Raw genomic sequence first — 23,967 nt, forward strand, 5'->3', positions numbered from 1 at the left:
AACCCATTAACCTTTTGGATATTTGTGTGTGTGTGTGTATGTGTATGTGTGTGTGTGTGTGATACACACACACACAGAGTTGGTTTAAGTTGTAATAGGGATATCCTGCTGTCTTCCCTCTTTTAGCAGTGAATTAGTTGGGGAAGGGGTCATACATTCCTTCTCTTTCATAATCCCCTCAAAGTTGTTGATTATATAAGCAGGACAGAAGTGAAAGGACCAAGTGTTCAGAAGTAAGATAAGGTGGAATAGCCCTCGCAATGAGTTTTTCAGAAAGAAGAAACTATCAAGAAATGGTGTGAGAAGAACGAATGTCAAATGAAGGTAGAAAAGAAAAAAAGAGAAAAATCTTCACTCTGAAGAAATAAGATGGAATTCATGTTTTGGGTCATAAGTTTTGAGTGTAATATTTGAAGGACAAGAGTGTAATGGATCAAAATGAAATGAAATCCAAAAATTAGGTAATATGAAATCATGAGAATAGAACTCTGACATACATTACATATTTTTTCAGATTTCATTTTTATCTGTATTTAATCCTAGCCAAATGTTCTAATAGAAAACCTTTGAGGATACACTACATATGAGAAAATAGCTTATAAATCAATTCAGCAAATATTTATTGCATTGCTTACTATGTACTCAGCACTGTGGGGGATACAAAGGAAGTATGAGATCCAGCCCTTGCCCTCATGGGGTTTATTCTCCTGCTGTGAGGCACTAGGAGAAAAAGTCAGAAAACATCCCCCTCTGAAACGGAGTCTGACAGTATTTCTAAATGCACTGCTGATAGAGTGTGCAATACTTCTACAAGGGTATTAGAATGTCTCTGAAAATCTTATTAAAAAGACAAATTTAAAATATAACTAATATAAAATAAGCTATCATCTTGGACACTGGGGCGTGCCTGTCATGAGAAAGTGTTGCAATGACAGAAACTTTTGATGACTGTTGAGGAATGTTGAAAAAGGAGAGTTAGACAGAATGAATTTATCAATGTTTATCTAGCCCAGTTGGGGGAAGGGGGTGGAGATGGAAACTCATTATATACATAAATATTCTAGTCATTAGAAAAGTGTATGGTGGAGCAGGGATCATTTTTCAGACTCTACCATGGCCTGGATAATAGAGCCCTCAGACTATCCAGTTGCCTTTGCCCTGATTCCAGGTTCATCATAGTAAATTTTCAATGGTTAATTCATTCTCCCAGGGACCAAGCTGAATACCAAGACATGGGGTGCTGTGGATGGTAAATACAAGTGTGCCCAAACTAGAAAAGTTTGCCACCACCCCCACTATCATAAAGTAATTCTGGTTAAGACACAAATCTCCTGTGAATCTGTTTAGTATTGATCAGTATTCCGCCCCCCCCCAAAAAAAAAGCTGAGGCTGCAAAGCAGACTGACTCTAGGCCTAAAGGTGATGATGGCCAAGAGATACCTTCCCACCAACCTCAACGCCTGACCCAAGTGGCCAGCCAACCAGTCTCTCAATGCTTGTATACTGTAATATACTATATACTGTAATATACCATGAATACTAATAATCATAACAACTGTGGCTGGTCTGCTCCAGTGACTCCTTGGGAACTTCAGTTATGTCCAGAGGGACCAGAATTTCACTGCCCAGAAAAACAGTCTCCATTTGAAAAAGGGGCTTTTACTTCTGACCAGACTTGACCAGACTCCTTCGATAAATGCTGATCAATAGCCTCTTGGGGAGAGGTTTCCTTGACCTTTTTAGGGCTGTGCCCTCTTCAGGATCCTGTTTATGAAGCAGAAAAACCAGCCCATTCCATCTATGTCAGGGTCCGATTAATGTTTGTGTAGCACTCACTACCAAGACCAAATAACCATGGTTCTTCCCTTTCTGTACCCAAGCCCCCTCTGTCCCAAATACCACATTCTCTTCACTGTCATATATTAGACAAGCTCTGTGTTCTGATGCCATCTCACTTCCCAATCTCTAGCAACCCAAAACAATAGAGCACAAGTTTCCAAACTTAGCTCTTCAGAGACACAAGTTCTTCCCTGCACCACAAAGAAGCTCTTGTTTTTTTCGGGAGATAATAGGCCCCCATTTGGATCGGATATGCTAGGCTTAGAAACACTAGCCCACAGCTTGGAAGCATAGTAAATCCTAATGTCTCCCCCTGTCCCCATCCCCATCCTCAGTGTGGCAAATGTGTGTCTGGCTTTACCTGGCTTGCAGGGTACCTTGGCCTAGAAAGTATGCCACCCCAAGGGGTTTGTCTCCATGGGTCTCCTATTCCTGGTTTCCTTCTCACTTTGTTGTCTAGTCCTCAAAAGGGTTGCTATCCTTACTGGCCAATTTTCATTCTTTCCAGGTGCTCTTGAAATAGCCCCCAACCTACGTGGCATTGCCACCTCCCATGAGCCAGCTCCATTGCCTTCCTATTTTCACCTTCTAGTACTGTTCTGATGAGTTCTCTAGCTCATATCTACTTTTGCTTTCAAACAGAATCCAATCCAATACCACATATAAGGCACTGAAGATACAAAGATATGATGAAAAAATGGTCCCTGTCATTTTTCAGTCCCTTGAGGACTGTATATTTTACTAGGCCCAGGGTAGTGGCAGAGATACAATATGTAAACAGCTAAATGTATATATGATTAGGTGAGGAATTAGCATCACAAGAATCACAGAATCTTAGAATTGGAAGGGATCTGGGAGAGACCATATTCTAGCCAAAACCTACTGAATATATCAGAGGCAAGAAGGATACCTGGCTTCATTTTCCATCCCCCTCCCCTTATTTTTGAGAAAACTGACAAGGGCTCTCTTTCTGAAAAGACTTCTTGGAAAATGCAGATGCAGAGGCCAGGATGGGATTGTGGTCACCTTGGCCCTCATTTTCCTTGCTGCTTAAAAGTAGGAAAATTCTGTGTTGTGTTTGGACCTGACCCAACACCTTTTCTATCCAGAAGGCCAATAACTCACTCCTAGAGTCACTTGTTTGGCTCTGTGGACCATATCATGTATCACATATTATATATGATATATCGCAGTCATTGGCAAGTACAACTAATACCCAAACACCCCCAGATCACAGCGTCTAGACTGCCAAAATGGATTGTTCATTTACATTGGAGAGAAATGTCTGGTGGACTGTTCAACCAATCTACATTGTTTGGGGTGAGAGGGTAGAAATGAACAGACTACTGAGCTCTCTAGATTAGAATTAGATCAGTATTAAAATTTCCTTTAGGTCATAAATATTTTGGGGGAGAAACTGTATCTCTTCCACTCCTTGCAATTTTCTTTTTTTCATTCTTTCTAACCTAATTGCTACTTGTGTGCAGGGCACTGTGGAAACAAAGAAGTATATAATAATCTTTTTCTCTCACAAGATGCAGATTCCCAAGGGGCTTGCAATCTAGTTGGGGAGACATGATAATACAAGTTATCATGTGCAAAGTGCCAAACTATTGATACAGACAAGCAAATCAGGAGTTTCCAAAGGGCAAACAGCAGACAGAAGGTAGCTACCCTTAACAAATCTGAGGTGAAAGAATTCACATACATTTGTAAGACTCACCCATGGCTCTTTCAATCCAGAACAAGGGCATATTCAGGTAGAGGTACAGTAGAACACTTCTGCTAACCTGGAGTCAAATAGACATCTTTCTCATCTAAACTCCCAGAATTTCAGAAGCAGAAGGGACCCCAGAGGCACCAGAACAACTCTCCAGTATGCCAACAGGGAGGCAGTGGGATACAGTGGAATGAGCACACTGGTGACAGAAACTCAGGAAACCTGAGTTCAAATTGTAGCTCTGATGAAACTGGTGTGAGCTTGGATAGTAAGTAAATTCTTTCACTTCCCTGGGCCTCAGTTTCTTCCTCTGTAAAATGAGGGTTTGTACCAGATGGCCTCTGAGGTCCCTTGCAGCTCTAGAACCAGGCTCCTATGCTCTGTGATCCAAGTGGTCATCTGGCCTTTTCTTGGAGACATTCAGCAAAAGGGAACCCACTTTCTCTCCAGGCAGCCTGGCCTACTTTAGGATAGCTCTAATTGCTAGGACATTTTTCCTTACATCAAGCCTAAACCTGCTTCTTTGCAACTGCCACCCTTTGCTCTGAGTTCTGCCCTCTGGGGCCAAGCAGAAACAAGCTTAATCCCTCTCCCAAATGACAGCTCTTCACTTATTTGAAGATAAAAGATTAGGTTTCCCCCAAGTCCTCTCTTCTTCAGGCTACATAGCAATTCCTTCAGCTGATCTTCTTGTGGCATAATTCTTGAGGTTTAGCCTCTTGGTCTCCCTCCTCAAAAGGCTCTCCAGCTTCTTGGAGTCCTCACTAAGATGTGGAGCCCAGAACCAAACAAAAAATCGCAGAGGTGATCTGATCTAGGCAAGGACAGTGAAATTCTCTCTAACCCTCCAGGTCCTGGACACTAATTACTATGCCTTTCTTAACGTGGTCTAAGTTTCTATGGGCTTTTTTGCTGTTTGCAATATCATGTTGGTTCATATTGAGCTCTCAATCCTCTAAAAACCTTAGATCTTTCTGAGGCAAACTGTTGTCTGTTAAACCAGTCTAGTTGGACTTCCCTCATCTTGTATTGGAGAATGATTTTTTTTCAATTCAAGCACTAACATTTTACATCTCACCCTATCAGATTTGTTCTTATAGTCTAGTGTATTGAGATTTGGGGGGATCTGACGCAGGAATTCTTAACTTTTGTTGTGTGTTCTAGACCCCTTTTGGCAGCCTGGGGAAGACTCGACCCTTTATTAGGATACTGCTTTTGAATAAATGAAGGACATGTTCCATGTTAGTTAGAGATTAGTGAAAATAATATCCAAGTTCATGGACTCCCTGGAATCTATCCAGGAACCCCAAGTTAAGAACCCCTTAATTAGATGTTAGCTATCCCTCCCACCTTTATGTCACCTACACATTTCCTAAACATGCCTTTATCCAAGTCACTAATAAAAATGTTCAACAGCCAAGGACCAAGCACAGATTCCTGGGGTAAGAGCACAGACTCCTAGGGAATGAACAGAGATGCCTGGGGCACTCCCCTGGAAACTTCCTTCCAAGGTAACATCAACCCATTAATTTCCTCTTTGAGTATGACCACTAAACCAGCTCTGAGTCTACTCAATGATACCAAACTACTATTTAGCCCACATTTTTTTCAACTTGTCCACAAGAACAGCATGAGACTTTGTCAGATATCTTACTAAAACTTCATTAAATTACATCTACAACAGTCCCATAATCTACTAATAGCAACACTTTAAAAAAAAATGTCCAGTTCTGTGGGAGTGTTATACAGGATGTCCCAAGTCTTCAGTAGGTTTAAACTACACTAAGACTTTTGGGACACACTGTATAGTGAAAATCAATAGACATTTATTAAGCACCTAGTTATGCCAGTCAGTGCTAAACACTGAGGATACAAAAAGAGACAAAAGGTAGTCCCTGCCCTCAAAGAGCTCCCAATCTAATCGAGGAGACAACATGCAAACAAATATGTACAAACAAGCTTTATGCAGGAAAATGGGAAATAACTAACAGAGGGAAGGTACTAGAATTAAAAGGGATTGGGACAGACTTCCAGTAGAAAATGGGATTTTAGTTGGGCCTTAAAGGAATCTAAGGAAGGCAGTAGGTGGAGATGAAGAGGGAAAATGTTTCAGGGATGGGGGAGGGGGGGCATGGCAACTGGAAAAAATGTCTGGAGCTGAGAGATGGAGGGTCTTGTTTGTGGAACAAAGAGGAGGCCAGCATTACTGGATAAAAGAGTACTTGGCAGGAAATAAAGTATATGAAAACTGGAAAATTAGGAGGGGGCTAAGTTAGAAATAAAACAATAAAGAAAAGAATACTAGATTTGGAGTCAGAAGACTTAAGTTCGAATACTCAACTGCTTAATACATATGAAATATTGGGCAAGTCACTTAAAGCCTCTGAGTTGCAGTTTCCTCATTTTTAAAGTTAATGTGTTAAACTAAATGATCTCTTAGCTCCCTTTCAGTCCTCAGAAACTATCTTCTTCTTCCTAAAGGTGTACTACTCCAGTATCCTGCAGGGTAACCTATACTATTTGTCTTTTTCTAGGCCAGGAAAGAAGAGTAGAGGCAGAGAATAGTGATGACATGGTATCCTGGAAAACTCACAGCTGTGTTTTAGGGTTACCTAGCGACTTGGCATCACAGGAACTTGCCAGACCTGCTTTGGGCAGGCTATCCCACCCTTCTTGTATCTTGCCCCAGTTACTGAGCTTCCAGGGTAAACTTGCAAAAGAGATTTCCATTTATAACTCAAACATACCCTGCTTACTTAGCATGTCTGGATACCACCTAAGTCTTTGAGGTATTTTAATGTTGGATTATACTTCTTTCAGTTTGGGTTTTAGCCCTAGCAAAAGATAACAGTTAAATGGCTAAAATAGTGACATTTATCAGAAACCAAAAAAAGGTAGAGAGACTTCAGAAAGGGAAAATGAGAGAGAGGCTATTTAGAAGATCAATAATCAATCAGTAAACATTTATTAGGCACCTACTATATACCAGGCACTATACTAAGCACTATACAAAAATATACCATACAAAAAGAGGCAAAGGACAGTCCCAGCCCTCAAGGAGCTTAGAATAATAAGTATTTATGAAGTGCCAAATGTGTTGAGAACAGAGGGAGATAGAAAGTTTAAATAAGATACAGTCCCAGTCCTCATGGAGCATATAGTCTACTGGGAGGAACACACACACACACACAACACACACACAAACACACACAGACACAGATAATATACTGTGATGTATGATAAGGAGAGGTGAAAAATAAGAGCTATATCACAACCCAATACTAGGAAGGGATTTCTCACATTTTCCCCATGTTGCTTATGTCTTCAAATTGCAAGATTTCTCTGCTGAGCCAGAATGAGTCCGGACAGATTTTTAGCAGGGTACTACTATGTGGTGGGATATAGTACAATAAGGGGGTCTGCAGGTGGGTACACCCACATATGATGATATATACATCTATATATATGTATATATATATATATCTTTTTGGAGGGGGGAAGGCAGGACAATTGGGGTTAAGTGACTTGCCCAAGGTCACACGGCTAGTTTTTTTTTTTACATGTCTGAGGTTGGATTTGAACTCAGGTCCTCCTGATTCCAGGGTCAGTGCTGTATTCACTGCACCACCTAGCCGCCCCACTTTATATTTTTTTCATGAAAAAACATCTTCTAAGATATCTTCACATCTTCTATCGCAGAACCTAGAGTTGGAATTTAACTTCCACCTAATGCAGAGAGATTCCATTCTACAACATCCCTTTCATTTGATCATTCCTATATTACTGTAATAGTCGACTTATTGTCATCCCTACTTCTTGTCTCACTAACTCCAATCTATCCTGCACATACTCACTGTAGACCACACTTTCAGCTTGTCACTCCCTTGCTCAAGAAACTAACTCCCCAGTGTCTACTACATTAAGTTAGACTTTCTTTGCCTAGCCTCCAAGCCCCTTAGGTGGGCCTCACTCTACCCATTAACTCTTCCTGCTGCTCTCCTAAATTCATGTACTCCTCCCAAGCTATTGTGCTCACTGTCCCAAGAGCAAATGAAGCTCATCTCCACCCCTTTCTACTAGGAGGTATGCCCAGGTTTTACTTTCTAGGATTAAAGTCTTACCTTAGGAGACTTATAGAGTCTAAATTTGGTTGAGATAAGCAGTTAGAAAATGCCTAAGGCAGCTTTAATTGTTCACTTTGGTAAAGTGTTAAGGGTTTAAATGGGGAAGAATGCTTTGACATCTTAAGACTGAGACCCATTTTTGATGGGCATAAGAGGCAAGTAATGGGACTGCTATTGGAAATACTTAGATCCAATATCTCTTAATTATTCTTTAAGGCCTCGTGTAGTTATATAAAATGGGTAATGTTTCCTCTATCTCTGGCCATTAGTGTGTATAAAATAACGTACACATAGCCCCATTTTAAACCTCAAGAAAAGCTCACAAAAAGTGAGCTAACCAAGTTACTTATCAGCTTCCGAATGCAGACAATTGCATTCCAAGAGCTAGTAAAGTACAATGACAGCAGAAGTAAAAGGCTTCCATGAGACTATCTGGTTGGCCAAAATGTTCTCCCTTTTCTAAAGCTAAATTCTTGAGCTTAGCATAACCTTTTAATGAAGAAAGTCACTATTTTCAATACTGTTGTGATACAGCACCAATAGTAACTGACTCCCATGCTAGAATAAAGTTCCTTGTGAGTATGGATTATTTCATTCACTATCTTTGTCTCTGCAACACCTGCATGGCACATGTTTGTGGATTGACTAATTGATAACTATCCTTTTTAATCATTAATCTCTAAACAATTTGACCACTTTTGTTCCTTTCAAGAAAACTGTAGATAATCTCATTTTATTTTTCTCTCTTTTCCCATCAACAGGCTCTATATTTCCATAATCATTCCTTCTCCCCCCACTCCCCAAAAGACATCTGGACATCTGGAAAGGACATTACTTAAATCCACTGGGGTTGCAGAGTGATGTAAGGAAAAACCACCTGCAAGGGATGAGCTAGTGAACAGGCAGCCTCAGGGCTCCTGTGTTAGGGGAGTGGGCCCAGGACAAGCAGTGGAATCTGGCTGATCACCCTAGCAAAACACCACATAAGCAACAGAGCCTCAACCTGTCTGGTCAGATTCTTTTGAAGGCATTTTGCAATATGTGCTAAAACAGGTCCTCAGGAGGTGTTTAATGTATGGCAACAAAGCTGCAAAAAGATACTTAAACACAATTTTCCTAGAGCAAGCTGCAAGACAATCTTTTCCAGATAACATTTTCTTTCTTATGTGGAATTGCAGGTTTGGCCCACTGCACATTTTGGCTCCTGTAGAACCTTCCAGAGTTGGCCCGATACAAATCCATGCTGTCAAACTTCAACTTGGCCCTCACCACTGCTCAGCAATCCATGATTGTCTCTTGTGTCCTCCCCACAGTGCTGTTCCAGACCTTCTTCTCTCCTCTCAAGCCCCTGAGTCCCCCTCCTTCCCACCCCCTCACTTCTAGCAGATGATCTTGCCTCCTACTCTATGGAAAAAATTGAGACCATCTCGTGATGGGGTGTGGGGCCCTGTCTGTACATCTCTAGTCTCAGAGGAAATTATTCCTCTTTCCTAATTCTTGTCCTCTCTCCACCTGTGCTCAAGATTCTATCCCTTCCCACTTCCTGAGGGACCCTACTCTCAGACTTTCTCTGCTTCTCCATTGGATCCTGAGCTTTTACTTTCAAACATATACCTGTCTCTCAAAACTCAAGGAAAGCAAAAACCCTTCAATATCCCTACTGATACTCTTAGTTACCATCTTCTCTTCTCCTTCCTTTCACTGCCAAATTTCTAGAGCAAGTAGGAAATATCCCCTTCCATCCATTTCCTTACTGCCCCTTTGCTATCAGGCTGGTACTCTAGCACTTTACTTAGAGTCCTCTAAGGTCTCCTCAGGGAACAGTCTCCTTTCAGTCAAAGCCCCAAACCTTCACTGAACCAGCATTCTCAGTTCTCATTTCCTTTGGCCCTTTTCTGCTTAGTTTTTAATTCTTTGTACACCTTCTTGCCTGAGCTCCTTTTCTCTCTTTTAACTATCACCACTATGTGATGTCACCACAATCCCAACTTTCTAACTCTAGCACCAACCTGTCACCTACATGGTATCATTGGGAAAATGCCGGAAACTCCCCCACACCAAAAATATCCACCCCTACTGCTCCCTAGTGCTACATTCCCCTGTCAAGCATTGCTCTCTCCCTTTTGCAAAAAAAAAAAAAATGCAAAGACCTCTCTAAGGAAAAACATATTGCATTCGTGTAACCATAGCGTGGATGAACTGGATCAGATACTTTCCTCCACTGATATTTGATATCAATATCAAATTATCAAAATATATCAAATATATATCAATATATCAATATCAAAATATCAAATCAGATATTTCCTCCACTGACAGAAGAGAGATACTGCAGTCAAAAGGGAAGTGTAGAGAAGGCCCTAGGGTAGCAGGTAAGGGTACCAAAGGCAGCCATTTCCTACTTCCCAACTTCCCTAGGGATTGCCCTGCTCTTTCCTGCCCTCTCCTTGCCCCACACTCTCAAATACAAGGGCTCTGTGTCTTTTCTTTGTATCTCTCAAAGTAACTCATACATACAGCTCTGGAGACAGTCAGGTCTTTGGAGTTGTAGGCAAATTATGGAGAACAACTTTTACAACTCTGATGTTAAAAACTTTGTCTATAGACCCGAAGGTAGGAGAATTCTGGCCCTTGGTTCCTTTATTCACTCTTGGAATGAATGCCCAAAGTATACCTGAGAGCTTTAAAGGCACAACATGAAGGATCATTGCTTTAGAAATAGCAGTTACCTTGGAGATCATCTCAGGCAATACTCTCATCTGACAAATGGGGAAAATGAGGTCCAGATGCAAGATGGCAGGAGGGAAAGAGCACTAGCCTGGAATCAGAGGACTTGGGTTCAAATTCTGCCTTTATTACTTATCATCCGTGTGGTTTGGGGAAAGTTATTTCGACTCAAATTAGGTGGCCTCTGAGATCTCCTCTACCTCTGCATCTATGATCTTATGATCCTAAGTCATCTTCCTTTTCTTGACCTCAGTTTTCTCATCTGTAAAATGAGGGAGTTTGGCAAGTTGGATTCCAAGATCTCTTCCTATGATCCGTTAAGTGACTTGCCCCATGGTCACAAGGGAAGTAAGGACCAGGGTTGGGTTTAGAGCCCTAGACCTCTGACTAGCCCATAGTTAGTCAGCTCTCCTCATTGTGTTTTGTTCTTTCAACATGCTCTGCTCCAATGAGTAGAAAGTGGGCAAGGAGACAGAAATGCTGTTGAAAAAGACAAAACTTATTCAGGCAACAAAGGCAAACCGCTCCACATAGGTCAAGGTTAACTCTACTAAAGATCACCAAGAGCCAGGTAGAAATGTCATCTCTGAGAAATCTTCTGACATTGGGAGTATTTTTGTACTCGAATGGACCTGGGATCTCATTTGGCCAAGTGCTCTCCTCCATTAACAAAGATCATGGCCCTTCTATGTCTTTGGCAGACTGGATTAATGCTGTTTTTATCAATGGCTATGCCCCTCCCCCAAACTTATCAATCTTCCAGACATATAGTCCATCCTCAGGCGCTTCCCATTGAAATAAGACATTGCAAATGAGTGCTGTGCTCAGAGGCCAGGAAATTGGTCCTAAACAAATAGTCTTTCCACCCACAACTAAGCCAGTTTCTCCTTGATTTTTACCAAATTGCTGATCTTTTCCAGAAAACTGGCATTCTGTTTTGTCTGTAAGGTGATTCAAGTAGACAACTCTACAAGTATGCATTTAACTCTGCAGATCAGGTTAAAAGTATATAAAAGGCAGATTGTTTGGCTTAAGACACTGGCCTTTCTCGCATTTGTAGATGAAGAAACTGCTTTACACAAAACAGCCTTCACGACATCTCCCTTCCCACAGCCTCCTGCCAAACAGATTTTGTTGCTAGGTAAACATAAGCTACCAACAACTTATGTACCAATATATGTAGCAAATTGCAGCTGCACCAAAAAAATACAAAAAACAAATCACCCCCAAACCCTTAACTGCCTTATGAGACAGATGGGAGATTTGTGTCCTGGCTGAAAAAAGAATGATGTTTTGATATATTGAGCATATTTCAAGACATTTGCTTGCCTAACGAATGTTGTTCTTTCCATTCGTATATTGCAAAGTTGGACAGGAGGGTGGGAGAGCAAAGGACTGACACTGACAAGGCTCAAGAATAGAAATGACTAGTTTTAAATTTTGTTTAAATATGTGACAAGAACAGAAAGAAAAACAGAACAGCTCATAAATGTATACCTATGAATTGGCATCTGGGTTTGAGCTACTCGCTCTTTAATGAAGACAAGCCACATCAACTCTGCCTTTTCAAGTGACTCTCACTTTTGTAAGTGTAAAAAGCTTGTAAAAAGCTGGTTACAGACCTTAGAGGGTCTGATCTTCTCTGAGATATAGAATTCAAGAAAGGGCTTTTGGCTATCAAGATGTCATATATAGAATTCCAGGCTGGAGGAACTTGAATATTAATATTTATTTGATGTTTTGTTTAATAGGCAACTTGTTTACTCTCTTGCTTTTAGGGGTCGTACCAGATCCTGGCAGACAGGTCAACTATACTCAGATCCACACTGAAATCTGCAGATATTCTCAGAAGGGGTCTCTGTTCATCAACCATTGCTGTTGTTGAGTTGTTTTCAGTGATATCTGACTCTTCCTGACCCCATTTAGGGTTTTCTTGGCAAAGATACTGGAATGGTTTGCCATTTCCTTCTCCAGCTTATTTCACAGATAAGGAAACTGAGGCAAACAGGGTTAAATGACTTGCTCAAGATCACACAGCTACTAAGTGTCTGTGGCCAAATTTGAACTCACATCTTCCTGACTCCAGGCCCAGCACTTTTTCCACTGTACCATAGAGCTGCCCCTCCATCAACTTCTAGAGTCTATGATTCCCAACTCATTAATAGTAATTTACTAATTTATACAAACTAGGAATCCTCTCTCTGTCCTTTTTTTTTTAAACCATGCTCCACAAGGTTTGATTTCCCCCAAGTGTTTAATGTTGCCAATCCAATTTGAAAGTTCCTAAGGCTCCATTTTCTTCCACTAATTTGCTATTAATATCAGTAGCCTAATGTTCTACAGCTTCAAAAGTCTCAGTTCCATCATAGAGATGAGGCCCATAAAGTGGAAAGGACTGAGCTCAGGTCATACAGACAGCAAGTGAAGATGTCTTTGGATTCCAAGGCCCACACTCCTTCAGGTATTAAGTGTCTGAAGCCTCCCCATCGATACATTACATAGTTTAATTGACTCATTCAAATACCTCTTGAAATGGACAACGCTAAGCTGATTTGTAACCAGCTCTCTTAAGTGAGCTACAACTGAGAAAGGCCATTTGTGTTCAAGTTACATTCAATAAGGCCTTTTGAGGTCTGTCACCATCCACTAATCATGATCATAAAAATGGCCATTTCTATAGCGCTTCAAGGTTTGCTAAGCACTTTACGTACATTATTTCATATGATACAACCACCTTGTGAGATTACAGACTACAGGTATTTTGATGCCCATTTTACAGATGACCCTGAAAAGAGTTAACACACAGGGTATCCCCAAAATTTTAGTACAGCTTTACTTATTATCAGAGGTAACACTTGAACCTTGGTCTGTCCTGTTTCCAACTCTATTGCTATTTCCACCATTTCCAGGGTTTGCAATGACTAGTTTTTAATTTTATATTTAAAGAGGTCACATATGTATATGTGTTACAAACATACACATGCAGAAACACAAAATTAAAAACCGGTCATGTCAGCTCAATAAAGGGAATGAGGTATGGTAGGTAGAGGACCAGCCCTGGAGTTACAGAGGAGTTTCTGGTCAGCATTGGTGGAGGGAGCATTCACATCAAGAGATCACAAGTCTAGACAAAAGGCACAGACCCAATGGTTGATCTTTGAAAAGATAGCATTTTTCAAATGAGTAAAATGTCAAAGTATTTTCTAGGCTAATCTATAAGCTCTTACTGCAGAAGGGAAATACAATATGCTACCAATAGCCTTTTAAGTGACTACCTGGGAAACTGGTTTTGTCTGTGTAAAAAATTAAGTAACATGTTCAAACTCTGAGATAAAACAATACATTTGGGCGGAAAATGCTGAAAAAAGGTGTGATTGAACAACACCTCAGGGAATTCTGCAGGAAGGGGTAAAGATCTCTGCAGTCTTCAACTTAAATGAAAAAGACATTCCAAACATTGGCTTGTTTGAAACTCCTAATATAGATTTTCCCCAGAGACTATGTTATAAATGATGGCCAGGTTCCCAAGCTAGTGTGCACAAAGCCTGTTTAATTCTTGTAATCTTGAAAGGAATCGGTTAAAAAAAAATCCTGCATCCTGTCACTACAAAAAAAATTAAGCCCAGAGAGCAGCTAGGTGGCCCTGCAGTGGACAGAGTACCTGTCCTGGAGTCAGGAGGCCCTGAGTTCAAATCTGCACTCAGATACTTACTAGCTGTGTGACCCTAAGTGAATCACTTAACCCCGATTGTCTCAAAAAATAAAGAAAAAGAAAAGAAAAAGCCCCCTCTCCCCCACTCAAATCGAATGATAATCATCTTATTCATCTTGAATGGGGGCTTCAATTCACCAAGTATTTATTAAGCATCTACTATATGCAAGGCATTGAGGATACATACAGACAAAAACCAAACAGTTCCTGCCTTCAAGTACCTTACATTCTATTTGGGAGAAGCAAGATGTATACAGATAAGGAAATACATATGATAATATGATATATATGATAATTGGAGTAGTGGGGGAAAGAGTACTCACAATTAGGGGGACCATAAAAGGTCCAGGAGGTGGCAGCACTTGGTTTCAACCTTGAATAGAGCTAGGGATTCCAAGAGAGCTGCGAAGGAAGAATGTATTCAAGGCATAGGGGGATAGCCAGAGGAATAGCATAGAGGTAGGAAGGCCAGTCTGGCCAGAATGCAGAGGGCTTGGGGGAATAAGAATAATCATTTATATAGCACTTTAAAGTTTACAGAGTGCTATACATTTATTATCTCATTTGATCCTCACAACAACCCTGGGAGGTAAATGCTATCATGATCCCCATTTTGCAGATAAGGAAACTGAGGCAGGCAGAGGCAAAGGGACTTAGAGTCACACAGCTAGTAAGTGTCTGAGGTCAGATTTACTTGGCCCTTTCTGTCTTCAGGACTGATGCTCTATCTACTGTACTCCCTAGCTGCCTCCTATTCTCATTTTACTGAAGAAACGGAGACAGGTTAACTGATTTACCCAGGGTCACTCACATGGCTAGTAAGTCCAAGCCAGGATTTGAACATTCTTAGCCATAGTACCACCCAGCTTCGTGACATCTGCAAATTTAATGAGCTTTTCATTTATGCCTTTATCCAAGTCACTGATCAGAATTTCAAATGGTACTTTACAGGGGCATGTATGAAGTCCTGGGGTACTCAAATCGATATTAGTCTGACTGTCAAGCTGACTTAGAACCATTAATACTGCTCTTAATTCAGCCAACCAATTCCAAGTCCATTTAAGTGTCCTCTTGTCTAGCCCTCATCTCTCCAACTTTTCTCTATCATATAATGAAAATAATACTGGATTTGAAGCCAGAGGACCTGGGTTCAAATTCTGGCTCTACCATTTTGACCTTGGGCAAGTTATTTGCCCTCCTTGAACCCCAGTCTCCTCATCTGTAAAATGAAGAGGTTGAATTAGATTACCACTAAGTCTATGCTCTTATGATACTATGAAATAATTCTCCCATTTTAAGTGAACTGTATCTGGAGCATCACCCTGGCCTACCAGTTTACTATCAAAAAAGGAAATAAGGTTCAATTGTCATCTGTTCTTGATGAAACCATTTTGGTTCATTGTATTTATTCACTGCTTCTTTTCCTACATAGTCACTAGATGTTTCATGATCTGTTCTCATTTTCCCAGAAATCAACATGTCCACAGGCATGTAAAGTTTGCATTCCATTCTCTTTCCTTTATTGAAAACTGAAAGATGTTTGTCCTCCAGTCTGGCAGCATCTCTCCCATTCACCATGACATTTTCGACATCACTTAAGTAGTTCGCCATCATATCTGCAGGTTCTTTCAGTATCTAAGGATGTAGTTCGTGTGGACCAAGAGACTTGAATTCATCAAGGGCAGAACTAGGGGTTTTCTTATTATCTCTACTTATTTTGAGTACCGACTCCCTGTTTGCCCTTTTATTTTGTTATTTCCAGGTCAGAAAACCTTTTCCTTGGCAGAGAAAACAAGCAAAATGAGACTTGCCTGCTCTCTGATGTCAGTTATCTTATCCACCCAAGAAGTGGTCCTTTCATTTTTCTTTTTTTGATCCTTCTCTTTCTTTCAACAGGAGAGAAGAGCTAAGAACTGGACCACTGATTTCATCGATTCAGGTAATTCCCAGGTGAGGAAATTCCCTTTACCAATGCAGGTTGGCACCTTCTCTGTAATTTAGTTAAAGAGTTGCCCAAAGCACTGCAAGTTTAAGTGTCCAGCATTTAGCACAGTGCCTGGCACACAACAAATGTGCCCACTTGAACCTGGATCTTCTGGCTCAAGAGGCCAGTTCTGTCCACTATACCACGCCCCACTGTTGTCATCATTGGCATTCCTCACTAGGTCATTCTGAGTTTTAGTGCTCGACACTATTTTATAGAATGATCTTATATCCATCCTTCTTTCTTCCAGTCTCCCATTTAAAGACCAAACCCTGTACTTGTACAGTTGAATTTTTCTCCTTGTGTCTCCTCTGGGAGCTTGTCCCACAGTTATCTCCCTCACCCCCCCCACCCCCATCCCTCCTTCCCTAGGGAAAAAAATTGATAGGATTTGAAGTGTAGAAATAGTAAGAGGGAGTTCAAGATGGATGATCCCAATTTTCTCAGTAAAATCAAGGTCCTCTGATGAGAGGGAAGAGGAAGTTATATTCTTGAAGCAGAGTAGGTTTCATTGGAAGTAAAAAGGAGATGGTAGATAGAATTTTCTGTTGATACCCAAGGGGAATTCTGGGTACTTTAAAGGTTGCTAAGCACCAATTCTTTACCCAATTCATTTAAAAACTTACTGCTTTCCTTTTTCTTGATATATAGGCATTGTATCCTAAGCACCATTTTCACATTTATCACCCATGCTTGTTTTGAGTTATATAAAAAGAACTAACGGAAAGAAAAAAGGAGAAATGCAGAATCAAAATGGATTTTCCTGTGGTAATGAGTTAAGAAGGGAAAAGGGGATTCAAGAAGTGTTTCGTTGATTCAACAGTTAACAGATAGTCAGTGGTGACCTATCTTTATGTGCTGAACCTAAAGGAGCTTTCAGCCCAGCAAGAGTGATAATATGTACACAAATTAAAAGTACAAAATGGGAATAGCATACATCACAATAACTAAAACTTATGTAGCATACTAGGCACTGAACTGAGTGCTTTACAATCATTACCTCATTTGATCCTTACAACAACCCTGCAAGGTAGGTGCTATTATTATTATCATTCCTATTTTACAGATGTGGAAACTGAGGCAAACAGCAATTAAATGACTTGCCCAGGATTACATAGCTAGTACATGTCTGAAGCTGGATTTGAACTCGCATCTTCCTGACTCCAGGCCTGGTGATGTTTGAAGAAGGAATCACTACTGGTTTGTTGGGGGACAGTAAGTGAAAGTTTCATAGAGGAGGGCTTTTTGAGCTGAGCAAGGTGTCAACAAGTGATATGGAACAGTCCAAAGGTCAGGGTGAACAAAGATGCAGAAGTAAGAGACTGTAGGACATGTTGGGATAATGATGAGTGGTCTAGTTTTCCTACCATGTAGAGTATATGGAAATAAATTCCAGATAAATTCAGTAGGGGAGCAGGGGAAGGGGAAGGAAGCACAAGCCATTTGGTAGCTTCCTAATTTAACTAATGATTCTTCCTAACTAGAAATTGCCAAAGGGGCTAGTCCAGCCAAGGGTGGGGAACCTGGGGCTTGGAGGCCCCCTCCTCAAATGTGGCCTTTTGACTGAATCCAAACTACACAGAACGGATTCAGTCAAGGGGCCATGCTTGAGAACCTTGAGGGCCACACATGGCCTCCAGGCCCCAGGTTCCCCACCTCTGGACTAGCCCCTTTAGCAGTTTCTGTGTTGCTAAAGAACTGCAAGAGCTATCAGCCCCTTCTCAGTGCTGGTGCAAAGCCCTGGCTGCTTTGCTGTATTATTTATGGAAGTGGGGAGCATGAGTGCTGTGTTCAGCTTGGGGGAAGGTAGTACAGGGAGGGTAGAAGCAGATAAAGGTGAAAAGTTAACGAAGCCAGATTGCAGATAAGTTCATTGAACTTGTATGTACCTACTATGTACAAGGCACTGGGGAAAATATAAAGATAAAATCAGACACAGTCCCTGCTTGCAGTACAATCTCATCAATCTAACAAAATGTATCCCAAAAGAGCTGTATGGAGTGCATGATATGATGGTCGCTAGAGGTTGAATTACCAATGCTGTGAGCAGTTAGGAGTGATGGAGGTGGGGGAAGCAGGGCACACAGCTTGTGCCGCACCCTAGGGGCAAACAAAGGAGGTAGATGACAGGGGCAGCGATCCAGTTTCCTTCAGCCAGTAGGTGGCTCTTGGTGGTCCAGGGTAGCTTAGGGGTGGGGAAGATAAATCTGTTGGTTTATTGCACACTGCCTTATGAGTTGAGGAGTATCTGAAATGTAGAAGCTTGATAGTGCAACTTCTCAGGTGTTCAATGCTCTCCTGTAAATTCAAAAGGTAATATTACCATATGGTCAAAGCTAACTTTGTGAATTAGAAGAATTATCAGGAATACAAAAGGGAGTGAATTAGGCTCTGCCAGAGGTACAAGACATAGAATATGGCGGCAAAGTCAGAGTCACCAATGAGAAAAGAGACAGCCAGGCTTTTTTTTTTTTTGAAGAAAATACAAAGTTTTATGCATGTGTTCACATTTTATGAGATTTTCATTCTAATGTTTACAAAGGCCAACATTTCACAGAACACTTTCCATCACTCCCGAAACAGTAATCATGAAATACATCACTTCTACAAGTCAGGCAGACGAAACCATCTGATGGCCATGAGGGAGACGCTGGTCCTCCCGTCCCTTGTCCGTGTTGCCCAACAAAGACACTGAGAAGAGGGCGGGAGAGTATAATGGGGATAAATGACAACCTCTACGTCACATCATAACAGATATGATTTTTCAAATGGCAGAGTGAACTTTATATGGAAATAAAGGGACACTGTCAACAAAGTTCATTTGCTAGACTGTCAACAAAGTTCATTAGTTAATTGACCTTTATTTAGAATTGATTTAAAACAGATCACTATGTGTGATCACTTAAAAACACTCCCCCCTCATTTTTTTGGTCCAGACCCATGATTTCATTGGTATAGGGCACTCCATATGCTGAATGCAGGCCAGCAACTCATCTGGAATAGAACCCCAGAGTGACCTTGGGCCTTCAGAGGTTAAATGACTGGTCTATGGTCACACAGCTAGTATGTGTTAGAGACAGATATTGAACTCAGGTTTTCCTGACTCCAAGTTGTAGCCTCTAACCACTAATACCAAACTGCCATTTAAACAATGCAAGATGACTTCATGGGTCTTATCTCCTAGCTCTTATATCCTCACAGTGAACACTGTAGGAATATGTTGATGTCTCATTTCTCTTTTCCAGCTCCCTTCCCCCTAAATTCAATGATTAAAATTTTAAAATTACATTTAATCATCTCTTAAGAATTGAAAGTATGTATCTTAGCAATCAATTCAGGGTCTGAAAATTATGACTGAAAGTGTCCCTTTAAGGCAAAAAAGACAGCAAAGTGAAAGTGGATAAATATTCTGTAAGATAAAACACTCTAGTTATTACTGTACAGGCAAAAACATCTTAAATAATATGGTTCATATACAAATAAAACGAATACATTGAATACTGTAGAACTAATTATATGTTCTCTTTTAAATGGCACACTATGGATTAATATTTTACAATATACACATCTATTTGAGGTGGGGAAAACTAGTGATACTCCATGGATAAAAATAATACAAGTAATAAATCCATTATTGGCTACCATGATTATTACAAGTTAAAATAAAGAACATGAGATACTGTAATTGGACTCCTGTAGACCACACCATGGCCTTGTTAGAGCTGAAAAGTTCTCCCCTCCAGCCAAGCTACACAATATTGCCAATCTTTGCTTACCTTCAAAACACATAAATTCTCTTTAAAATTCAGTGTTATTTTCTTAAAAGGCAAAACAAAACACAAATGCTGTATTACAGACAAAAGCATTTTGAACCATCAATCAAAAATGAAAGCTTATGGCAGGCAATTTTGTATATTAGAGACAAGCCAGCAGTTACTACCAAACATTTAAAAATTTTAAATCATAAAAAAATACTATAATTCATCACACAGACTTTTTACACAGTTATAAATAATAAATAGAATGATAGTAGATCATAATCAATGGATTATCTAGCTCAGTTAATATTTTTCCTGTTATGAAATTCCTTGTTTTGCTACCGTGGACTAACTGAAATGCTGCTTACAATTCAAATACAGAGCTAATATTCAATTATCAGGCCTGCAAACCTTTTTTCTCCCTAGAAATTAAACTTTCGAGACTTGCCTTTTTTCAAGGCAGCATGAAAGTTGTTTAAAGCCATCCATCTTCTCTAGTGGCAACACCAAAACTGTGATGCACAGGGTCTGAATCATTGGTACCAATCACCATAGGGGAAAGCAAAGAAAGTTGAAAAGAAAAAGGCACACCAGACCCTACATTAGATCATTACACACGGCACCCCCTTTTGCTTTCTCCTTCCCCTATGCTTTACATTCTTTTAATAGTAGAACAATGTCCCCTAAGGCACAAAAATCCCTATGGCCTTCATGCCACAGGAGACATTGGTGGCCCCATGTACACTCTCCTGCACAGTAGTTTTTTAGATCAGTAACACTGGCTAGTCAATTCTGGATGCACTAGGCATCTTTGATCAAGGCTGGAATTTCTTCTCCTTGACAACAAATAACTAGAAATATTAATAATATGTTATACATTCCTCGGGGCTACAAGTTTTGAGAAAAAATGTTAGCTACCACTATTCCTGGATTATATGGATCTGGAACATTCTTACTAACTAATTCAGGCATACTACCAAGTCTATTAACATTTCAAACATTAAAACCAATCCTCATCCTTCCATACAATCTTAACTACAAAGGAGCAACATTGGCAGCTACAGAGACCACTAAGTATTTCCTGGTCTGGCCACAAGCAAGCAGCTCAAAGAGGAAAAAGGAGAAATCACATATTTAAATCTGATGAGAAAAATCATTTAAATATAACCAAATGTAAGTCTTTTACGTTTGCAAAATGAAGGGCAATATAGAACTCTTTCTCTTTCAAACAAGAGACTTTTTGAGCAGTTTTACAACTGTCATTCACTTTTTTTTGCCTTTTGGAGGGCAATTGGGGTTAAGTAACTTGCCCAAGTTTACATGGCTAGTTTTTTTGTGTGGGTGTTAAGTGTTTGAGGCCGGAACTGAACTCGGGTCCTCCTGTCTCTGGGGCTGGTGCTTTATTCACTGCACCACCTAGCCGCCCCTGTCATTCACTTTTGTTGGGGGATGGAGCCATGCTAGAAAATAGTTTCTATCAGTACTCTAACTACAGGACTTTAAGTAGCCTTTTAGGCACCAAAAGTAAAATATAGCAACAGCAACCCAAAGTTAATTTTACTAATCTGAACAGTCACTTAACACAAAAGGAAATTTGCAAAAACTAGCAGTAAGGTTAATATATCTGTGAGTTAAGCCTTTGAGAATAGAGATGTTAAGGGATCATGTTACACTATTTTTTTATCCTAATCAATATCTTATCCTCATTAAGGATCACTTTCCCTGCCTGCTGGAGTCTTTTGTCTAGAAAACAGCACGGTCAGAACACTGAATGAGAAATGGTTAAGTCACTTGGGTGAAAGGTCATCCATCAAGATGAACGAAGAGCATGAATTGGAACATGTTACTGGAGAGTCTGTGGCATTGCTGACTTTAGCCAGTGAGTCTGAGGATGAGCCAATGCTGCTACTACTGCCATCCAGAATATCTGAAGACAGACTGAGGACAAAGCAGAGACAGTCATGAGCAGGTGAGCACAACTCACTCTCAGGTGAGCACAACACATCGGCAAAATGTGCAGAGTTAAGGAAGGAACAGTAAAACGTTACATTGAAAGATTTTCAAACCCCACAAAAGGCCCTGCAAACTCAAAGCCAGACTCTGATTCTTTTATGCCATCGATACCTTGGATGCTGCCCAACTTGGTGTGCTGCTTCACTTCCAATAGCACTGAGACCTAAGGCCAACTAATGTCTCTGCATCTCCTTCCACCTGACGTATCAGTCTTAGGGAAAGAGGTGTCCCTTAGTCTCCAGAGTGAACCTGTATCCTAGGTACCATCCCTAGGTGACCATATAGCCACCCACCCACTTGTCTCAGCTTCTTCCTTTCCCCTGGGTCCTTTTCTGCCTTTGAACATATACAGCTTACATGCTCTCTCTCTCCCTCTCTCTCCCTCTCCCTCTCTCTCTCTCTCTCTCTCTCTCTCTCTCTCTCTCTCTCTCTCTCACACACACACACACACACATACACACACAACCCTTTGAGAAGTTTGGCAGTTAAAGGAAAAAGAGGAAAAGAATCATCTAGCTGGAGAGGACAGTAAGGCTGGAAGTGGTCCATACTTGCCACCATTTTTCCCTCTCCTTAATTATCCATAGTCTGCTCCGACTGCCCTGATAAAGGTAATCATTGTGGTTATCTGGCTAAGCTGCTTTCTCAACCTCTTGGTGGCAAGATCTTGCTAAGCACCTCTTTTCCTTCTTGGATATTGTCCCTTAGCTTCTGGATTACCATCCTATCCTGGATCTCCTCCTACTGTCTTTAGTGCCCTTTTTCTCTTTTGTTCCTAGTTCCTTTTCATCCTCCTGACTCCTCTTCTCTTGATATTCAGACTTCCAGTTTCCCTGTTCTCAAAGCTTTGGCTCTGACAGCAACCCTATGAGGACTCACAAATCTGTAGCCTCTAGTTTCCCTCAAGTTCACCATAATCAAAACAAAGTCACATTGCCACCTATACAGAAGCTGTCCCCTAGTCCCACTGATGCTTCCTACCTCACGTTTCCCCTTCTACAAAGTTCCCACTGTAACCTTTCTAAGTCTATCCCTTTATCACCTCAGGCCTAGGTTTCTGCACTTGCCTAACTGGCCTCCACCCTGCCGATCCATCCTGTATAATTCCAGATTCTTCTATTAATCAAGTAATTACTTAATTCCCCATTTTCATTCTATCATTCCCCTACTCCAAAGGTGCCATGGACTCCTTAGGGGCCTAGAGAATAAAATCCAAATCCCTCATCCTACCTAGTATCATAGCACTCTCCAATATGGCCCTATCTTCTGCCATCTATGGCATAAACTAGCTTAGTCAAGATGGTCTCCATCTATCCTTGGTATAAAACTCCTCTACAATCTAGCCCCAACATACTCCTCCAGCTCTCTCAAATATGATCCCCTACACAAAGCCTATTCTGTAGCCAAATTGACTTCTCAGTGATCTGTGACCACACCTGAGATCCTGCCTCAATAACTGCTGGTGCCATGCATGCCCCCTGCCTTACCAAGTTCTTTTTCTCAAGGGCCTCTCCTCCATCAAGCCTTTGCCCCTCACTCCAGCCTCTTCTACTCACCAGTGACACACTTTGTACCACTTGTTACATATGCCCTCATCATAGTCATTTGGACACAGCTTATTTCCATCATTAGGCTGCAAAATCAAAATACAAAATGCCCTAGCCTAGAATATGGGTCATTCAGACAGCATTAGGGGGAGGGTGGTATAGCTTTGTATCCTAGGTATAAAAAAGGACTTCCTAAACCAATCAGGTATTTCTTACTTTAGAACAAACTATTTTCACACACTGGCCTATCAAATATATATATAAACAGAGATTTCCAGTACTTAGGTTATTTCTGGCATGCTAATTAGGCAGCCATCATTCTCATGACCTGAGTAGCAGCATACATTTATTTCTATGGTGCTTTAAGGTCTACAAAGTATTTTACAAATGTCTCCTTTGATATTCACAACACCCCAGGAAGGGACAGTTCAAGTAATATTGCCCCCAATTTTAAAAATGAGGAAATTAAGGCTTAGAAATTTTGAAGTAACTTATCCAGGACCACCCAGCTACTAATGAGCCCAGGCAGTCTCTTAGTGAGTA

The 23,967-nt window shown here is 40.7% G+C and overlaps 1 protein-coding gene across 5 annotated transcripts in view; it reads right to left on the reverse strand.

The window, feature by feature from the left end:
• The window catches only part of LOC138150690 (PABIR family member 2-like), a 97,240-nt gene that overhangs the window by 35,468 nt on the left and 37,805 nt on the right, over positions 1 to 23,967 (reverse strand). For 2 of the 5 annotated variants that reach the window (XM_069074112.1, XM_069074113.1), the window contains exon 10: positions 21,652 to 21,802. The exons of the other annotated variants lie outside the window; for them this stretch is intronic. In XM_069074112.1, coding sequence (XP_068930213.1) covers positions 21,652 to 21,802 — 151 coding nt within the window. Of the gene's footprint in view, positions 1 to 21,651; positions 21,803 to 23,967 lie in introns of those variants that run through there. 5 annotated transcript variants of the gene reach the window in all.

The sequence above is a fragment of the Petaurus breviceps genome, unplaced genomic scaffold, assembly GCF_028583685.1.
Source record: "Petaurus breviceps papuanus isolate PSGF00001 unplaced genomic scaffold, PetGlider_PUasm1.0 90881, whole genome shotgun sequence".
NCBI classification, from domain to species: domain Eukaryota; kingdom Metazoa; phylum Chordata; class Mammalia; order Diprotodontia; family Petauridae; genus Petaurus; species Petaurus breviceps.